Source organism: Athalia rosae, chromosome 3 (genome assembly GCF_917208135.1).
Source record: "Athalia rosae chromosome 3, iyAthRosa1.1, whole genome shotgun sequence".
NCBI lineage: Eukaryota > Metazoa > Arthropoda > Insecta > Hymenoptera > Athaliidae > Athalia > Athalia rosae.
Genome location: NC_064028.1, coordinates 22996063 through 23015480, shown reverse-complemented (window position 1 = coordinate 23015480; position 19418 = coordinate 22996063). Strand labels below are relative to the sequence as shown.

At 40.0% G+C, this 19418-nt stretch overlaps 5 protein-coding genes across 8 annotated transcripts in view; 2 read left to right on the top strand and 3 right to left on the bottom strand.

Moving 5' to 3' along the window:
• The first annotated feature begins 3231 nt into the window (after positions 1 to 3231).
• On the top strand, positions 3232 to 5745 carry LOC105683828. Of its 2 annotated transcripts, none has more exons than XM_048653008.1 (8): positions 3232 to 4047; positions 4153 to 4405; positions 4498 to 4626; positions 4712 to 4823; positions 4867 to 5014; positions 5082 to 5229; positions 5331 to 5459; positions 5523 to 5745. In XM_048653008.1, exons 1-8 carry the CDS (start codon positions 3934 to 3936, stop codon positions 5723 to 5725), a joined length of 1236 nt encoding a protein of 411 aa, XP_048508965.1. In that variant the 5' UTR covers positions 3232 to 3933; the 3' UTR covers positions 5726 to 5745. The 2 variants fall into 2 exon arrangements, with proteins under 2 accessions (XP_048508965.1, XP_012252167.2); XM_012396744.3 differs by having other exon boundaries at positions 3247 to 4047; positions 4885 to 5014.
• A 146-nt stretch (positions 5746 to 5891) lies between these two features.
• LOC105683829 (probable ribosome biogenesis protein RLP24) lies at positions 5892 to 6973 on the bottom strand. Its single transcript, XM_012396745.3, has 2 exons — positions 6798 to 6973; positions 5892 to 6574 (listed from the first exon to the last, which is right to left on the bottom strand). Exons 1-2 carry the CDS (start codon positions 6876 to 6878, stop codon positions 6137 to 6139), a joined length of 519 nt encoding a protein of 172 aa, XP_012252168.1. The 5' UTR covers positions 6879 to 6973; the 3' UTR covers positions 5892 to 6136.
• A 146-nt stretch (positions 6974 to 7119) lies between these two features.
• LOC105683831 (neither inactivation nor afterpotential protein G) lies at positions 7120 to 10091 on the top strand. Of its 2 annotated transcripts, none has more exons than XM_012396746.3 (9): positions 7120 to 7413; positions 7492 to 7691; positions 7978 to 8337; positions 8429 to 8599; positions 8727 to 8880; positions 8958 to 9079; positions 9144 to 9327; positions 9401 to 9629; positions 9694 to 10091. In XM_012396746.3, the coding sequence occupies exons 1-9, from the start codon at positions 7293 to 7295 to the stop codon at positions 9821 to 9823; spliced, it is 1671 nt and encodes a 556-aa protein (XP_012252169.2). In that variant the 5' UTR covers positions 7120 to 7292; the 3' UTR covers positions 9824 to 10091. The 2 variants fall into 2 exon arrangements, with proteins under 2 accessions (XP_012252169.2, XP_020706756.2); XM_020851097.2 differs by having other exon boundaries at positions 7489 to 7691.
• Positions 9833 to 11996, bottom strand: LOC105683832 (zinc transporter ZIP1). Its single transcript, XM_012396747.3, has 5 exons — positions 11267 to 11996; positions 10737 to 11160; positions 10488 to 10655; positions 10136 to 10340; positions 9833 to 10032 (listed from the first exon to the last, which is right to left on the bottom strand). The coding sequence occupies exons 1-5, from the start codon at positions 11617 to 11619 to the stop codon at positions 9992 to 9994; spliced, it is 1191 nt and encodes a 396-aa protein (XP_012252170.2). The 5' UTR covers positions 11620 to 11996; the 3' UTR covers positions 9833 to 9991.
• A 732-nt stretch (positions 11997 to 12728) lies between these two features.
• The window catches only part of LOC105683836 (dipeptidase 1-like), a 133504-nt gene continuing 126814 nt past the window's right edge, over positions 12729 to 19418 (bottom strand). For both annotated transcript variants that reach the window (XM_048653005.1, XM_012396752.3), the window contains exons 6-8: positions 15451 to 15611; positions 14982 to 15111; positions 12729 to 14872 (exon numbers count right to left, since the gene is read on the bottom strand). In XM_048653005.1, coding sequence (XP_048508962.1) covers positions 14744 to 14872; positions 14982 to 15111; positions 15451 to 15611 — 420 coding nt within the window. In that variant the 3' untranslated portion in view covers positions 12729 to 14743. The remainder of the gene's footprint in view (positions 14873 to 14981; positions 15112 to 15450; positions 15612 to 19418) is intronic.

Sequence of the window (19418 nt, the reverse complement as noted above, 5' to 3'; positions counted from 1 at the left end):
AGAATTTCCTGGTTCGTCGGTTCGGTAGCCTAATTTTCTGAGCACGCTAGTTCGAGATCAACAATGACAAGTGAACCGATAGGAATTTCGTGAAGTTTCTAATCGCGTCTAGGTAAGAATGAATTCATTTATAACAGTGAGATAAAATCGGCGGCTTCCAATTAGAAGGAACCTGAAGAACTTTCCGTTGATTTTCCCATCGAACAGTACAACGAGAAAAAAAAAAAAAAAGAGAAAAGAAAATAAATAAATAAAAATTCTGGAGGGTAACTCGGAGACCATTAATCTCTGCATGGCCATAGCAAACGGTAAACTAAAAGGGATTTTGTGCTCGGACGGTATCAAATTCAATCATAAATAAATTATCTTGATTTATTTAGCGTTACGTTTCCAGCTATGTGGTCCTCCTGAGGAAAACAGAACCTGATTTACCCCAGCGTCTCTATGTCTGACTGTGCCCACCGGGCCCTCTCCTCCTCGAGTCTTCCAGCCATCTCGGAACGGTGCTGCTGCTGACGCTGCTGCAGCAGCTCAAGAATTTAGCCCTAAGCCTATCTTACATTGATGAACTTTTAATTAAACGTCGATTCAAAATGGCGTCCGATCGGACAGGGGTTCTCAATGCCCGGCGATCGCGTTACGGAATCGTTTCATCTTGTTCCGCGGGCTTATTTCAGCGTTTTTTGACATCTGACCCTCGGGTTGAACCGCGTGAAAAATGGGCGATGCTCGTCGACGTTCGTAGCGGTTATACGGTCGCTCAAAATGCCATCAACATTTTACTCCGAACCCGACTGACAGCCACTTTTCGACTACATCGCGAGATAGTGGTATTAATTTAGTGGAGAAATCACGAAAACTTACGACCGACGCGTGTAGGTACAGCTTGAGAAATACCAAACCACCTGGTTGTCCGAACTTCCACAGTCCGATACAAGGACGCCGACTATTATACCTATATACGAACACGGAGGGATATCCATTCGTCCGTGCCGTGCCTATTTACACGCGCGTGTGTCACGTATCGCGTGTTTTCCGATACCTATGCCGCGAGTAGGTACTCGATTTCCCCTCTCTCATCTCCTCACCGCCAGCACACCGCGCAACTGACATACTGACAAGGACGAATTTATGCACCTTAGAGAATTTCCGGCCACGCGTTCCTTTCTCCCTATCCTTGTGTGCCATACACGAATGCGTAAAACATCGGAACAACCCTTCCCTACTATTCCGCTTCAAAGTTCTGACGTTTTTTCTTCCGATTTTTTGTTACTCGAATTTTAATTTTAACGGCGCGCTCAACGTTCGCCGAATTTCGTCTGACAGGTGTTTAAATTTGAATCGACTCTGGCGCTTATGTGCGTGCGAAAATTACTTTGCGACACGCGATTTTTTTGTGTTTTGTTCTTTCCGCTTGCGATAACTCATTGGGTCAGTTAGTCAAACGTTGGGTTTTGGAGATTCGATTTCAATTTGAGAGGTTTCAGAGAAATTGGCCAGAAGATGATTCGTATGTGGGGTTCATGAACTGGAATTGCGTGAACAGTACGAACGACCCGAATTTACGTATATGAACAAAGTGCCGTTAACTTTTTCATAATTCCGAAGAATTTCCAAAGCACATTTCGAAGTAAAATGCACAAATATCCCCGTAGAATAATATTGTTCGACCGAATACCGGTGGGCCTGAGGAGCTTTTTATTTATTTATACGCGACACCGTATTGTATTTGCGATCTCCAAATAACATGTTATTACAAGCGTCTCGACGCGATGCTTCGAATATGCTTCGATGGCCGGTATGGTTATGAAACGTCGAAGGAGTGCGATAACATAACTCAACTAACTCTACTTTGATACTCGATGGGTCTAGGAGACAACATTCTTCCCTAATTGAGAAAAAAACAGAATAATAATAAGAATAAAAACACTCGCCACCGTCGCAGCGTCACCCTGTGGTCTGAGCTGTTTTCAGTAGATTCTTCACTCATACATACAAAAGATAGAAATTATTCGTTGCGGCTACTAGGAGAAAAAAGGCGCGTGGACGGAAAACTCCACGTAGGTACGAATATCACGGGATATAAATAATTTATATCCAATGTATTATCACGCGAGTGAATCTATATAAATAAGGAAGAATGGAACTGAAAATGTTTTCGGAGAAGAATAAAATGAGAGGCGTCAGAACATCGCGGCGTGTGTCAAAGAAGTCGCATTTCGGGGCAGGGTTATTCGGCCAATTCGAATATAGATAGAAAATTCCGCGAGTCACGCTCTCAACCGTCATAAGGGTCGGGCCACTGTTTTGTTAGTCCTCGGGGTTAGTATTGTTGTAACACATTTCAGGGAGAACAAACAGCGCTTTCAGTTTACCCGGTAATTGCCGAAACATCATGCCACTGTTTGCTCTGTCATCGAGGCTCACACCTTGCTCGAAGTCCTCGTCCTCGACTTCAAACGTTTGCATATCACCCAACTTCAAAGCTCAAGAAACGAAAAAAGCAAAAAGACTTAACTTACCCATATATTTTTCCCGGTATGCACAAGTTGAAAGGTTCGACCAAAAGCCAGATATCGATTTCTGCGGGTCACTGCACCTGCAGACCCACTGTGATTCCGGAAGGTTCTGGAAACCCAAATTTCGTATTGCAATTGAAGTTTCCGAATCGTTGAATGCAACGGTTTGATGTTCGATGCAAGAGCATATTTCTTGTTTAATAGAACAACAGTTACGAAACCTGTTATTAAATTACTATAAACACTCGCCTCAACGCTTCGATTGGCGTCAAGACGTCTTTATAGCTATCTTCACGATCAGACAACTCCTCCTATTAATATCACCAGGTCTACTACGATATCAAGTAGAGTCTATAATACCAGACGTTGAAGTCAAACTGGCGCCTCTAAGATATTAACGTGTCTAGGAGCATTTTGTATTAGTCTCAACGTCTATGCGCCAGTAGCATATATGCACGCTGCAATCGCGCAGTAGCACGTACAAAAATTAGTATGACCTTTCTACCTTGAAAGAGAAAAAGGAATACTGCTTTCCTAGGTGAGGACATTTTCATGTCCAAATAAATCTCAGTGTTCACGACGTTGACACATAAATTGCAGTACGCGTACTGCTTAGGGGTGAAAGGCGAGTGTAAAAAAACGATGTAGAATACAATGAAATTCCAGCGACATTTTTCATCAGTAAGATGAGCTTTCTTTCTCCTTCAGTAGTTCGTTTTTCAAATTTAATTTATTGGTAACTAGGTAGCTTTGTACAGATTTTTCTCCGCTTAAGATTTGTGATACAGGTCATGTATCATCGGAATTAGAGATTTAACGAAAGAAAAGCGATTTCGTGAATCCTCTACACCAAATATATAGGTATATATATATTAATTTTCGAACGTTAAATTTATCATTGCGTGCAATGTGTTCAAACAACGGTTATTTCCCATTATTCCTTTGGAAGAGAAAACACAATACAACGCCATCTCTTTGCACTTAGGTGCATTACTATGGTGCATATGACAGTGCAGTTGATAAAGTCTGACCTACAGAGCTGGCTGTGAACGTTGACTGAATCTTCAGTCACCGTTGTGAGTCTAGCAGGATCCTAGCAGGTTCCCAGCTGATACTGAGCATATTGTAGAGGTCACCTTGAGCAGGTGTAAGGAGTTGACAATTGTTGACAATAGATTAGGTATAAAGTTGAAAACTGAAACTTCACAGATGGCACGTCAGGGTGCACAGAGTCTAGTTTGAACTTGAAACCTTGTGAATAACATCGGACTTGTTTGAATTTGATACGGTTGAATGGTTTTGTCGTTTGTACAGGTTTTTTCAAACGCGTGAAATTTGATCCTTTCTCGATAGCGTAATTCTGAAGCAGCTTGTAGCCAGTGTGAGTTTACTGGCAAATCCTAATAAATTAGTGATGTTTCCGGTGGAGATCTTAGAGATTTTGTTCAAATATTCAGACGGCGCTGATATAATAAATTTCCGCGGTGTATGCAACACATGGAATGAAATCATCGTTAAACTATCAAAGGTATTATTTCAGCTCCGATAACGGAATTTAGTGACTATCGTATTAGTGTTCGCATGAAACGAGAGTAAAAATCATTTGATTACTGATTTACTTATTATATTGCAGGATACGAATTTGTGGCGAGTGAAATGCGAACGTGAAATATCTATTTGCAATCGCAAATCTATACATGCAAAATTGTATCCCAAAATGAGCTGGCTTGAATTACATCAATCAGTAGACAATTTGATATGGCTTACAATATATCAATCATGGTTGAGGTGGTGTAGACTTCAGAAATCCGAGTTCTCCAAAGAACAGTTTGAACCATTCTTCATTGGGCTTCCATTTGTTACAATTACCTGCCTTTCAGTTCTCGGTTAGCAATATTGTCTTTTAACTCATTTCAAGTACAATAGATTCATCACATTGCTTTGGAATATAAAATTTCCACACCAAATATCCTTTCAGAAAATCTACTAGCAGTTGGAAGCTCAGAAGGATTCATCACTTTTTACAACATTGATGGTTCAACAACAGAACCAATTTTCATTGCAGACCAAAAGGAGTATGTTTCAACAGTGGAATTCCTGAAAGAATGTATGTTTCGATATAATAATTTAGGTACTAGATGGTGTTTTCAAAATTTCTTCTCTGCTTCACCAATATTTTTGTCTGCTCCAAGGGAGAGGAAGAGAAATTGAAGCCATTTCTCTATCGAACATGCACAGAATGATGTTGTGGAACATCACTACACAAGAAGTCATCAGCAGACAAACATATGGAAAATTCATGAGGTAGAATCTGATTAAGATAAATCAATCATTATAAATTCTATAGAATATTTCACTGCTGTAGTACTACCAACACGCGTATCTTGAGGGCAATAGGGTCCCAGCTTACTGTCCAGGAAAACAACAAAGAGAGAACTTACGACTTCGTCCGGCATAATGGCACAATCGTTGCACTTGCAACTGATGGTGAACAGGTATGGCATTTAAATTTTCAAGGAAATAACTCTTTCTACTCAAACACTGACTCTTTCTACTCTTCAGGCACTGCTATGGACAGATGTAGGCTTCACATATGAAATAGACTTGAATAATACAGATTCAGAGTATGTAGAGCAGTATGTTAGACCCCCTTTAAAAAGAGTCCGCCAATACTATTTATTTGGACATTGGGTTTCTATGTGCATTACTGGTGAATCATTTTTGTTTTATTATATATTGCAGTATGAAATTATTCTGAACTGCAAATTAATTCCTAGCTAGTCGATCTATTAAACGTTTATCTATTTCCAGAGGACGGTATTCTGGGAATCTCTGTAAACCACAAACCCTGGAAGATGTATAATATTCTTCCATATCTTCATGGATACCCCACATCTCTTCTTTATTATGCCAGTATGCTAGTCTTGGGATTAGATTCAGGTAGAGAAATTCTTTGTCAAATGGGATGACAAATTATGTAACGTAATTAAAACATCATTGCAGGTTCCATGCACATCTATCACGTTAAAGATATTGCATCTTTGACCAACCAGCACTTTTGCTCAAGTAACTCGAAGGCCATTATCATTGATAACCAGGCGATAATCCTATTAGACATAATGGAACGTCCTGGTAAACAATACATGATTGCTGCTACTAGTGAGAAAGTAACCATCATAAAATTTAGGGATTTGATGAGCAAATAACTCTCGAAAAATCTCCCATATACACTCAATGAATTTAAAATCACCATGATATAAATCTGTGATGTAAAACGCTATTTTTGTGATATTATAATGAATAGTTTCTAGTTTTAGCTTATAAAGTTGCGCAAGAGATGTTACGATCCTTTTGAAAATAAAATGAAATAAATGCAATTTTTCAATATATTTATTTACACCACGTATGTCACTTTGATCAAGTAAGAGAAAGTTGCCTCAATTGCCTGTTGCAGTATTATTCGAGTAACTCGGCTTGACTGCCAATGATGAGTTTTTTATGCTTGAAAACTAAATTTATGAAATACCACAAAAATGATTCAATGGCTACTGAATCATTAAGTGGAAAGTGTAGAACTTGATTGAAATCTCGTTATCTCACGCAATAAATAAAGCACTTCATAGAACAATTTCCTCTGCTTCCATTTCCTCTGTGTCCGAGGCCTCCATTCTACTACTTTCTTCGGCAGATTCTTCAAGCTGCTTACGTTGTTTGAGTCCTGCTGCTGGTGAACGAATCAATGCCAAGTCACGTTGTACCTCCTTCACATCTCTGTCTTGTTCAAGTTCACGTCCCTTTCGCAATCGCTGCATGATGTATGTATTCTGTCTCTTTTGTCGAATTGCCTCTATTTTTTTCATAGCTTCAACAGACTTTGTCCATAATTCTCTGTTGTATTTGAGTGGTATGTTTCGCCTCTTTTCAAACTCGAACGCTGGGTCTACAGCCAATTCTTTACCAGCTGTCTTGCGATAGGCTTTAGTCCATTTAACCTTTCTTGGGTTCTTCTTTTTCTTGAAAGCTGCGTGACATTTTGATCTGCAGAATTTGAATATCTGTAAAAAATAACAATTTTCATTTAGTAACGACGTAGAATTATTAGTGCAGAAATGATGTTTTTATCGACGATAGAGAATTGGTTTTTCCAACATAACAAGATATTTGGATACATTTAACCTCAAACTTCTGTCAAGCAAAGCACGTGTTTAAGAGATTGACAATTTCATTGTACTTACCGAATTGATAGCATAATTGGAATAACAGAATTTTGTGTCTTACCTTGCAATCGTTCCTAACGAATTGAATTCCGTGACCTGGATAAATTCGGGATGAACAAAAGTAACAATTTTCAATACGCATTTTGGCTTGGTCTCTTGTTGAACGACCGAAGCAGATAACGAGAGAACGCGCGATTGAACGAACACCGGCCAAATCACGACCACGACTGGCGAGAATTCTTACGTTGGGGTGGGAGGATCGTAAAATGGAATGGGGGAGAGTAGAGAAGTGCCGTCCGTTAATTTTTTTGATACAACCGACAGATGTCGTGATTCAGGTGAGCGGTATATTTGAATTCTCAAGATTAGGGACCCAAGTATTGATTTCTTGTAGTAATTTAATAATAATGCGTACAAGATATTTGTATACAGTCTCGTGATTTACGATGGTTGACAGTATCGCACAGGAAGGAACACTTGCAGATTCATTAGTTTATTCAAAACTTTATCTCAGAATATTTTGATAGAAAACTTGGGATAAAGTTTTTAGATAGGAATGTGGAATCTCGTGTTATTGTCTTTAGTTTGCTTAATAGTTTCATTAATTTACAACTTTTATCTATCTGAACCGATCAGCATCGTACGGTATCCTAAAAAGAATTACGACTACATAGTAGGTAAATATCATATTCGTAAGCAAAGTAGTGGAGTTGTAAAGAGTGCGGAAAAATGAAATAATTGTCCCAATCAAGTAGGAGCTGGAACAGCAGGGTGTGTTATTGCATCGCGATTGTCAGAATCAAAGGAAGTATCTGTACTACTCGTAGAAGCCGGAGGATATTTCAAATGGCACTCATCCATCCCCCTAGCAGCACCTCTACTTCAAAGGACCAACTCAGACTGGGCATATGCAACAGATTCTCAGGAATATTCTTCAAGAGGCCTTCGTCATCAAGTATAATAAATATATTGACGTAATTGAATATCAATACCTTACGATTCCCGACAAAGTGATGTCAGTTATGAAAAAATTTCGTCATCCAGTTGATATTCTGCATCTTCCATAATTTTGCTAACACTTTTTGGAAAAAAATTTACCCAACTGGAAATCGTCTGATGATTAACTTCAGACCAAGAAATGTGATTTCAACAAGTTTTGTTCAAAATCAAAATTTTCTTACAATGTATTTCAGTCATCATTTCTGCAATTTACTTTAATCTCAACATCGGTTTTCAAACAGAAACAATTCTGGCCTAGAGGTAAAGGCCTAGGAGGGAGTGGGCAGATGAATTTCGTTCTTCATTCGTTTGGTGTACCAGAAGATTATTCACGCTGGCCAGCAGAATGGTCGTACAAAAATCTCTTGCCATACTTTAGACGAGTAGAAGAAATAATAAACATTACCGTAGTATCAGCCGAAGAGAAGTTAGCTAGGGCATTTCACAAATCTGGAATTGAAATCGCGCACAAAAACGCAACGTTCTCTCTGGCAAGTAACACCTTGAAAAAAGGTGCGCGATCGAGCAGTTATCATGCTTACCTAAAAAGGGCCTGGAGTCGAAAAAATCTTCACATATTGATGAACGCGTTGGTCACGAAAGTTCGTACGCTTTATTTGTTCAATTACTGACAGCAATCGTTATTTTTGCCGTTATTAATCGGGTGAAACAATTTCTTGTTGTCATGTTCAGATTCTATTTACGAAATTGAGGGCCGAAGGCATTCAAGTTAAATATTCAAGTGGCAAAGTGGAGCGGATAATGGCAAACAAAGAAATAATTTTATGTGGTGGAACAGTCAACACCCCGCAGTTATTAATGTTGTCCGGTATTGGGCCAGTGGATGAGCTCCGAAAGCATCATGTGAGTGAAAATATCTCCAGATTATTTGTCATGAATTTCAATGCTCCAATTTCCGATGTTTTGATGTTCGAAAAATGAAAATTAAATGAGCAATATCGATAAATACCATCGATGTTCTTATTTTCAGATACCGGTTGTAAAGCAGCAAGAACAAGTTGGAAGAAACTTGTACGATCATCTGAACGTCCCAATTTATGTAAATCTTAAAGCACCTGTAAGCGTGACCTTGAATAAGTTGAAATCCTTTAATGAGATCTTCAAGTTCTTCGTTTTCGGAAATGGTAATTAGTGAAATGAATAATATTAGAGCGTACAGTCGAACAAAGTAGGTCTTTCATTGATGTTGATCTTACTGCAGGTATGCTAGCGTCAAACGCTATCGTTGGTACGGGAAGATCAGGACACAGTGGAATCTTACTTTTCGGAATGGGAACAGTCGATGAAAGCCTGCTGAAAGAAATTGCGAATTTTCACACTTCGGTACAAATCTTAATTGATTCAACTCCTTTGCTCTGAAGTTTTCTAATTTTTTTCTTGAACACAGACTTTCAGGGCTGTATTCCCGTCGTACGCCGATCCAAAACTGGAAGGTTTCATCTACTTGAGCAGTTGTTTGCAACCAGAGAGTCGCGGAAACATCACTTTGAGATCAAATGAGTCATCAGATTCGCCAATCATTAATCCTGGGTACCTGGAGAGCGATCACGACATCGAATGTACCCACAATGGTAATAACAAGATCAATCTATCTCTTTTCCTTAGATCACCTCTAGCCGTTGAAAACTTTCAAATTTGATGCAGCAATCCAGTTAGCCCTGGAAACGTTAACAACAACGGGCTTTGTTGATCTGGGTGCGTCGGCACACGTCCCTAAATTGAGGGAATGTAGTAATTGGCCACAGGATTACACAAATCATGATTTTACTGAATGTCTAACCAGAACCGTAGGCTTGACCAGTCATCATCCTGGTGGGACATGCAGGATGGGAAAAAATCACGACAGTACCGCAGTCGTGGACGAAGACTTGAGGTAGGTATACGGGACGCGGTATATTAAGCAAATAAACGTATCAACCGTTTCATTCGTTCTATAGGGTCATCGGAGTCGATGGTCTGAGAATTATGGATGCCAGCGTTCTACCATATCCGGTATCAGGAACACCGAACTCCGTCATAATTGCCATGGCGGAGCGGGCTGCCGACATTATTGTAACATGGAAATAAAAAGAAAAATCTATTTTGTATTTTATTTTTCGACAGTGTAAAAAATTATGTAATATATCATACAATAGCTGGAGGTCGACTATCAGAAAATAAATCTTCACGACCAAAATTGTCCTCCAGTTGAGTAATTTAAATTTCATCCATGTCACTTATTGTTAGTAACAAATCTCAAGGTTTTTCGTGATTAATACTCGCGGCATGGGCTGCCTCTGCAACGGTAATATTGTAATAAAAATTCAAACAATTTAATAAACAGTCTGCCACCATTTTTTCTACAGATTTTATCATTTGATTATGCTCTGTTGTTTTCACCTGTGTACTTGCTGAGGATATACATGAACGAAAAACCAAAGAGGACGGAGAGAAACTGTGTGATTCCTGCTACACGTCTTGTAGTTCTGTGCCACCTGGCTCTTTCTCTCGGTAAGACTTCGCTGACAGTAACATAAAGCAGCGATCCACCAGCTATGCCTTGTAGAACCGGCAACAGGATATTCACTATCCAGTTTTCTTTTATCTATAACGCATAATACGATCGTGTTTTGTGAATATCCTATATTCATACGACGTAGTAATCATCCTAGGTATTAAAAATGGCTGACCGAACGGAATGTTAATTCAGTAATTGAAAAATTTTACAATAATGGCATTGAATGAAGTTCACCTGTATGATCATCATCGCGATTCCGATTCCAGCTGCCGAACCACCGGCAAATACAACGATGGCAAGTAAGTGCCGTATAAATGAACCAGCAGTTGCTGCAAGCTCGACACCAAGACAAAATCCTACGACTAATTTATGGGATGCAACCGCCGCTACGAGGATCAGTACCTGAGAAAAATTCATCGTATGAAATTGAAATGCGTATATTCTGAGATTCGATCACGTTCTAAGAGCACATATTCGTTGAACCTTGGGGGTTTCATTTTGCAGACCAATGGCGAGTCCTTCCAAAATCGAGTGTAACGTCAAGGCCATTAGAAGACCTGCTAAACCTGAATTTGTATTACTGCAAGGTTCAGCATGAGCTCCGTGGCAAAGTAACGTTCCTTCTTCGTCGCAACAAGGCGCTGGTACATCCGATGCCGAAGATCGAACATCCGGTATACTTCCGTAGTATTGATGTCCACGTCGCTGCAGGTAATCGATGTTACTCTTGAGGTTTGGCTCGCAATTTTCTTCAATATCATGGGGTGCACTTGGAGCCAGATGAGGTGCGGCGATCGAACTAGGAGCGGTACAAGTGTCACCACGGCTGTGACTCAATTTTTTTGTACAGGCGTGAGAATGCCCAAATTCGTGGACCACGGAAGTATTACTATTCCGGTTACTGTGTCTGAAAGGACAGAATACAAGCTGGTGCTCGATTCAAACTCTTTTCAGGGTTTCGGTCAAGATCTCGTTCTCGGTGTTGTCCCTAAATACCTAATTATAGGACTCACGTGCGACTATTTTTGTGGCCTGGTCCGAATTCGTGTAAATGTAATTCCGGTGGTTGATCGATGACCTTACCCCATATGAGGTGCACTATTTCATCTACCATGTAGAGCAATAAAAAACCACCGCAGAAGACGAGCTCGGAATAATTCGCAAGAGATTCTCTCGTTTCCGGCAGCATGTGCAACATAGAGGTGGCTAATAGGACGCCAGCACCGAAACACAACAGTGCGGACAAGAGCAGCTTCCGTTCTCCTCCTCGATTGGTAAAACAAGCGGGAAATACTCCGATGATGAAACTTCCCACCCCTGTTATGACCATGGCCACTATCTTGGCCTCCAGTACCGTCAAATTCATGGCGGCGATCGAAAGGTTATTGGCAAAGGGCCACTAACGATCGACACTTATTCACTTTTCTCTAAAATTCACCGGTGCATACACGACTTATCGCGGAAAACATTCGCGCGAAACTGACAAGAAGTAAACTAATCTGATAATTTGCACTCAACGTTTAGATAATCACTCCAAATACCGTTTTACTGTTCGCGAGTTACTGGGGCAAAGCAGCTGAACATTAAAAAGTCATGTGGATCAGACAGGGCTGGAAGTCTACGGAGAAGTGATGTACGGTAAAAAACATCGCAACGGTTTATCCCAATTCGGTCTCATCTATAATATATTAATACCATTATGTTTTATTCCCGTACAGGCGTAGTATCGTTTCTCGAATGAAGTGACTTTTATGAGATAAATTCATCGATAGCGATATCTTGCATGATAACGTTATAATGCTGTTGCAGGAGACCCTGGTGACCGGTAGATATTGAATGAGAACGTAGAAGAGCGTGTTATTGGATATTTTATCAAGTTTTCTTACCTTTCAGTATATCTCTCCAGAGATTTTTTGAAACCCAGACACAATTAATTGTGCGAACATCCTTTTGCGGAATGATACGCAAAAAAACTCGTTTCAGTCTCAACAACATTATCATCGTGTTATCTATACGCAGCCAGTGGTCAACACCGTTAAACTATAAAAAAAAAATCATTCGAGTCACAACAATGAATTAAATTGATTGATCTGAGTTATTTTTAATTTGTTGTAAAAGTTACGTCACTGACAACACGTGTTCCGTACGTTTTCGATTAATATAACTGAATTTTCTTCAATATATTTCATCAGAATAACGAGTCTCAAAATTGACGAATAATTTTTTTATCGAAAGATTTTCAGTATTGAAATATTCACGGTTGACCTGTTAGAGAAATGTTAACCCGAAGGCTGCTTCCAACTTCATGACGATATTGACTTCCACTTCCAGTTAGGTGCGTCAGCCATCAAGTATTCTGATTTTGGAGGAGAAACGCTAATTAGTATTCATTGAGTTCCTAGAACAGAGGGTCGTGACATGTAGACGAAATGAGGCGGACGGGTTGAGGGTGATGGTGAATAATTAGTAAACTTGTTACAATAGAAACATTTATTTATAGAATCCGTCAGTGAGGTATAACGGTATTTGATAGTCTCTATATATTTATTAGTCACCCTATGGAGATAGGGTGGCTTTCATAGTTCGTAGGCAACAATTTTGGCCTCAGATTTTACACCGCGTAGTTTCTCGCTAATTCTCTCCTATCGCGATGTCAGAGGCAAGATTTATCCCACTACGCACTATTTCCGTAAGTGCACACTAGACGCAGAGGGGCATTAGATCCTCAGTAATTGAATAGAATGCATCAGTTTTGAAAGGTATTTTTTTTTTCTCTTCTCTGATCTTCAATTATGAATAAATCCACCCCTTCAACCAGATCTGTGCGGTTATGTCGAAGATGAAAGTGTAAAATATTGGTGATTGAAAGATAAATTGTGATACTCCACATTCAACTCTGAGGACCTGATAGAGGTGTCGTAATTTTTTGGTGCTGGGAAGTTAATAGTTACCTAATAGAGTAATTTAACTAGAACGTTAAAATTACCATCGTTTCGTCTTTTTTTTTTTATACATTCAATTGTGATGATAGTCTTGTTTTCATTATTTTTCTTTCTCTTTTTGAAAATCTTAGAAATAATCGAGACGTGCAAGTCACACGATCGACGCATTGACCGACAAATGATTTATACTGGTAGTAGATCTGTAGTTAGCCTACTTCATATCTTACTTACGTTATCACATTAATAATTCATTCATCTCCAGGGTAGCGAATTTAGTTTCGCGAATTCAACGTACAAGCAATTAATTGGTAGGAAAGTAAAACTCACATTAAAAGCAACATTTTGTGTTGTTCATCACCCCGCTCTCATGTCACTGAGGTAACATTCTACTAGTTTAATGAGCGTTGAAAGTATAGTATATAGAATCCGAGTGATGACAAGCAGGATATGTTTCAGTGCTGTGCATAAATAGAGATTTTGATTTTTCATTCAGTGAGAAAAAGATCACTGAGTTATAATCGATGCTGAAAATTGATTGCCTTTTAGCCAGAAAATAAGTGTCATGTAGCCGGACACCTGGATTATGCGAACATGACGGGTTACAGAGCTATGCGAATAAATTCGTTTCGAAATACAGTTGTGGACGGTCGAAAATAACTATCACGTACGTAATCACGGCTAAAGCTGAACAAACGGTCGAAGGAATTGAATATTTGCAAACAATGAACTGTCAAAAATTTCACTGCGTAGACTCTGCGGAAAAATCGTCGCATATCCATACCAAATTCCATTCGCTTGTGCCGGAGGATCATAATCAGATCCTGCAGAATCCACCCTCGACTAAACCCGAGAGTGTTTTACAAAATTAAACACCTGCCACAGGGTCATACGTGAAAAGTATTTTCAATTTTCGTCAGTCGCAAAATTTTCGATATCGGAGTTCACACAGAGCACCGATCCGAGGTGTACGGAAGTGATGTTGAATTTACGTTTGATCGATCGTGAATTACAGTCGATGATATTACTCGCGTGTTTTTTTGTTTTTCTTTTCTCTTTTTTTTTTGCCAATAGCTGACGATGAACGTTGTTCAATCAATCCAGTGTATTCCGAAGATGTCAGTAAATGGGATAACAGGGGATAACGTGTGTGAATTGGATCTGTTGATATTGATTTGCCAAACTACATGAGCAAATGATTCGCTCGAAGCATCACTCCACGATGTAGGTACACATAACAGTCGACAAAGTTCCGTGAAAACGAGATCGATTTTTCTACGGTATACGGGTATTTCATTCAATGTACTTTACCACAATGTTCACAATTTCCACCAGCCAGCTTACGCGGTGACTGTATTTTCAACAAAAACCATTCGTTTCGAGATGATTTCTCAAAAGTTTTAGACGACGCCGAATCGCTCGCGCCCCGGTAGTTGAGCTGGAAATATAAGTCGTAGGTTACAAAGTGTTCAGAATTGAGCATAGAACGAGCACCACGAGCGCTGAAGGTTTGCTGACAAAACAAATCCCGGATGCCTCAAAAGGCGGCGGTCAGACTTCCATCACCCTTTGAACCGCATTTATATCCAGGGCACAACTACCCGTTGTGTCCGGTGAATCCAGAAACTCCTCCGCCGGCATCACACCCGCCGTCCTCATGTCATCTCGGACGCTCTCCACCTGCAATTCGAATCAACGAACTGTTCGGTTATCCATGAACTTACTTCCCTTCTGAGCGTGTGATTCTTCTGAATCACTTTTAATTGTGATTATTATCCAATGAACGCACCTTTCTAAGCACTCGGAGCAAGTTCAGCCCGGCGACTTTCTTCAAATCAAGGACGTTCCATTTACCGCTCCGGAGAAGTTCGGCAAACAGTTCTGGATATCTGGAAACATCTTCCAGCCCCCTAGGCGTTCTGCAGAAAAAAAATAGATGTATATAATTTCGGCGTGAGTCGCTTCATCGAAAGACTTCCATTACGAGCATGTGAATTGCATCATTCAAATTCGCCCGAGAATCATCGAGATCTAAAAATGCTCAACGGAAAATATTTGCGATTTGATGTATATTCAGAATTTGAAAGGGTTCATTCGTTCTTGATCTATACTTGCGCACCAATGATGCGATAAGACGCCGATTATTATGCATTGGAATTCCAATTTTCAAGCATATTGATTAGAGAAATACTAGGACAAATAGTGGAATGGTAATACGAGTCATAAATATTCAAATTCATTTATAGAGCAGTTCTCACTTGTTAATTCCATCAAAATCACCACCAACGCCTATGTGATCGACCCCGATGAGGTTCCTCACGTAATAAATGTGCTCGGCAACGTCGGATACAGTCGCCTGTGGTCCACACTTGACAAAATAATTGTAAAATGTTACCATCACCAGACCTCCGTTCGCAGCCTGTGAATAATCAAAGATAAAATGCACATCAATAACAGTTGTCTCATCATTCTTTCTGTTCACAAAAATTATTCACATTTAACTATTTTATCCATTTCGATTGTACAAATTTCGCATTTTCTTCTCTCTTTCCTTCTATATCAGTTTGAATGTATGAGCTGACGCAATAACGATCCACTCATAAATGGAAATAAAAACTAAGGGAAGAAAAACAGAAAAAAGGAAGAACATTGCAAAAGCATGAATTTGCGGAAACCGCTTTCGCAACCTACTTTGCGGTAGAACAAGATTCAATTGTTCCAGGAATATACACGATGGGCATATCAACGTTGGGAAAATGTGGCAGCTCTGAAACCTCCTTTTTATACATACACACATGCACCTATGCAAGAACGGTTACCGTCAGACAAAGTGGTCCGTTTCGACTGACTTTTCTGACTGCGCTATGTGATGTCTGACACCAATGCGATTCTTACCACTGTGCACACCGTTTTCTTAGCGGAAAATAGAAATTCGTCGTGATCGATGGAGCTATCGGGATGTTGAATTCACTAAATAAATAGCATCAGACTTTTGGCTGATCAACGTAAGTTTAGCAAAAATTCTTCGGATTCCATTCGTCCAGAATAATGTTTTCATACACGCGAAATAACGGAGGGATTGAAAACGAAAAGCATACGTGGAAATAATTTCGATAAAATTAAATTATTTACGACCAGACATTACATTTTTTCACACCGGTTATTAAGATCCAACCATGAAACGCGAATAATAATAAAATGATGAAATATCCTCTCTAAACGTGCGGAATAAGGTACAGGTATGTATGTATACGTGTTCGAGGTCGTTATAACGTTTAACGGTGTCTTTAGCGCCGCGAGTAATTGTCGCCGTAGAAAATTAATCTCGTTGAAATATCATACATAGTAAAATACCATAGCGAATATCACACCCCTAATTGTAAACGTGAGTTTCGCGTAGCGCCACTGCAGTAGAAATCACGTGGCATGAATTCCTGAAAATATACAGTAGCTGTGTACGTATATACGCTCTGTACCTACTATACGCGATGTCGGAGGAAAAGCGGCTTGCAGAAGGAAGGAAGTTTCCTGCGGTTCCGAATCAATAATGGGACGATTCTGACTGCATTCGAATTTCGAGAGGCAGAATTGGGTGTAATGGATTGAAAAGTAAATGTGCCCAAAGCCAGCTAGCTCGACGGACGAGCATATCTATCAACCTTTTACCTTAGCAGTAAGGTCACGTGTTTCGTGTGTGTCTCTCATGTCCATTGGCCACTGACAATGAGCGCAAAAAAAAATGTCTCCAAGACCGTAGGAGTAAATAGGCGTGGGGTGGTACATAAAAGGTACCTCTGGGAGTTTCTTCCGTACAATCAGTTGCCCTATAATAAACATTCATTTATTATATTCAATGAATCGCTACCGCACTACCGTCGCATAATAGGAATCGTACGAGACTGCAGTAAGGAGGAAAATTTTCATATCCTCCACCTGCTCTCTCAGACGGCATTTTCAGGTCAACAAAAGGTGGTCGTCGATCGGGTTTCTCTCGTTTCGAGAAATTACTGTCTTTCATTTGGTAACCAGTTTACGTCCGCATAAAAAAGAGCCCCCGTTCCAAGTCCACTCGAAGTTCGTTGCATCTCAGATGCCTCGAAATGTGTTGGAAAATATTTCTGAATTTCATTCGATTTTTCTTTTCATTTCGTCACGACCCTACGTATGACGGATGTTATAATGACGTGATCCGTTGGGTTACATGGTAAAATCGTTGAAGCTTGTAAATTTGATCAAACGTTTAATAAAAGCGTATACGTTGGGTGTAATAAAAATCTGCAGAGGTGATGGTCCTTTTATATGAAATACAGACTACGTTATATCCCGACTGCTGCGTCTGTTCATACAACCGTAATTGTGGATGTGACGTCTCGTAGAAATAATATCAGAAAGGGGTGATATTGCTCTCCGCGCGTATTACACGAGGATCACGGAATCTCGGGATTAGAAGATGACATGAACACCACGAAAACGGAAGGAAAATTCTTTGAGTAAAGTAGAAGCGTCGGAACGATTCTCATTTCTTAGAGTGTGGATGCGAAAAAGAAGGGAGAGAAAAAACCGAAAAACTGAAGAGACAAAAAGAAAAAAAAACAAGACCGTCGGCTATGTCGTATCATGTATTATACACAAGTCCGTGCAAGAGCGAGTGTATATAGTATATGTACTCTGGTTCATAACTCGCTAGGAAAATACTCCAGGATATACTATATTTTTTACGACACTCGAGGCGTACGTCTCTGCAGGAAGGACATATAAGGTTACAGCTGTGCTAAAGTTGGACTACGAGATCGTAACCCGAAGGTTTGTGACCAAAAATTGTGGCCCTCATCCCTCGACCTCGCGACCGCGGAATTAAATTAAATCAAAATTGTTGGAATAAAGTTTTTAATTTCACATTTTTCACCACCGCTATGTATACTTCATCGTCGCCATGCTCCCAAAATACTTTCAAAGGTTCAAGGTGTATCGATTGCTTTAATTGAGGGGGTGAGCTAAGTAAGTAATGAGCTTAACATAATTGTAAAAAGAGCTGGAGGGAGAGAAAATACCGTAAGAAAAAGTGATACCGGCAATGCTGGCAATTAACTGTCTGAAATTAAACTCGGACCCCAACCCTGTGAAACCGGAGCGAAGAAAAATTCTTCGAATTCCGAGTGACCTCCAACCCTAATTCCAAGGTGATCCGAACGCTCGAAGCCCAATCACGGATGCCCGCGTTGTTATTTCTTCGAGTCAGCCCTTGCATGGTAGTGACGCCCGAAGTCGAAAACAGTCGAAGATTAAGAGTCGTTACACGAATGGAAAGGCGCAGTGTGGATGATTTCGAGGCAGTTCACTCGTTGGCTATACGTAAAGAGAAGGAAGGTTTTCCGAGACTCTAATGGAGCAGAAAACTCAGTAATAGACAGAAATTGGCCGTGGTAATTGTTTGAAACCATTTAAACTCCAGCCTCTAGGATTCTAGCACCCGAGTTGGGTAATTATCTTTCACTTTAGTGGTAGCCTGGGTGTAAAAAGGGAGTGGGAGTGGGAGGGGGAGGGGGGAGCGAAAAAAATTCCACGCTCTGGTTTTAACCCTCGGTTCGCCATTTTCCGAGCTCATTTGGGGCGGTGTTTAGGCGGATGCAGTTCTCATTTGCTCTTCTTTTTCTGAATGGCACAAAAAAAAAAAATAAATAAATAAAAACCAAGAAGAAAAAGAGAAAGAAGAACAAAGACAAAAAAAAAAAAAAGAAATAACTCACCCCTCTTACTTTGCTCGGGCGCTATGCATAGCAAGTATTATTATTAACAACAGCGATTCCGTTCTGTGAATGAGAATATTTCTTACCGCAGCTCACAGCTCGTAAGCCCGACATGAATTAATTAACGAGAAGGGAGTTCTATAGTGAGCACACTTTGTTTTGAATTTGATGTTATGAATGATGAAAGTTTTAGGACTCGTCGTACGAGTCCGCACCCCATTTTCTACTCGTTTACAGCTTTCGTAACGGGATATTTTGTTGTTTGAGAAAGCTGATTACATTACGCGGTGTATACCGTATGTATATATCGCTTTAGATCGTGCTAACAATTCGCCCAGAAGTGATCCCGGGTTGAAGAGTATTCGACATTTTACCGCGTCCACTAATCACCTTGTCTCCTTAATGGCGACGTCTAATTTCACGCACACTTGATTCGAGGAAAAAATCTACCCGAAGACCGTAGGAATACCTAAGTGCAT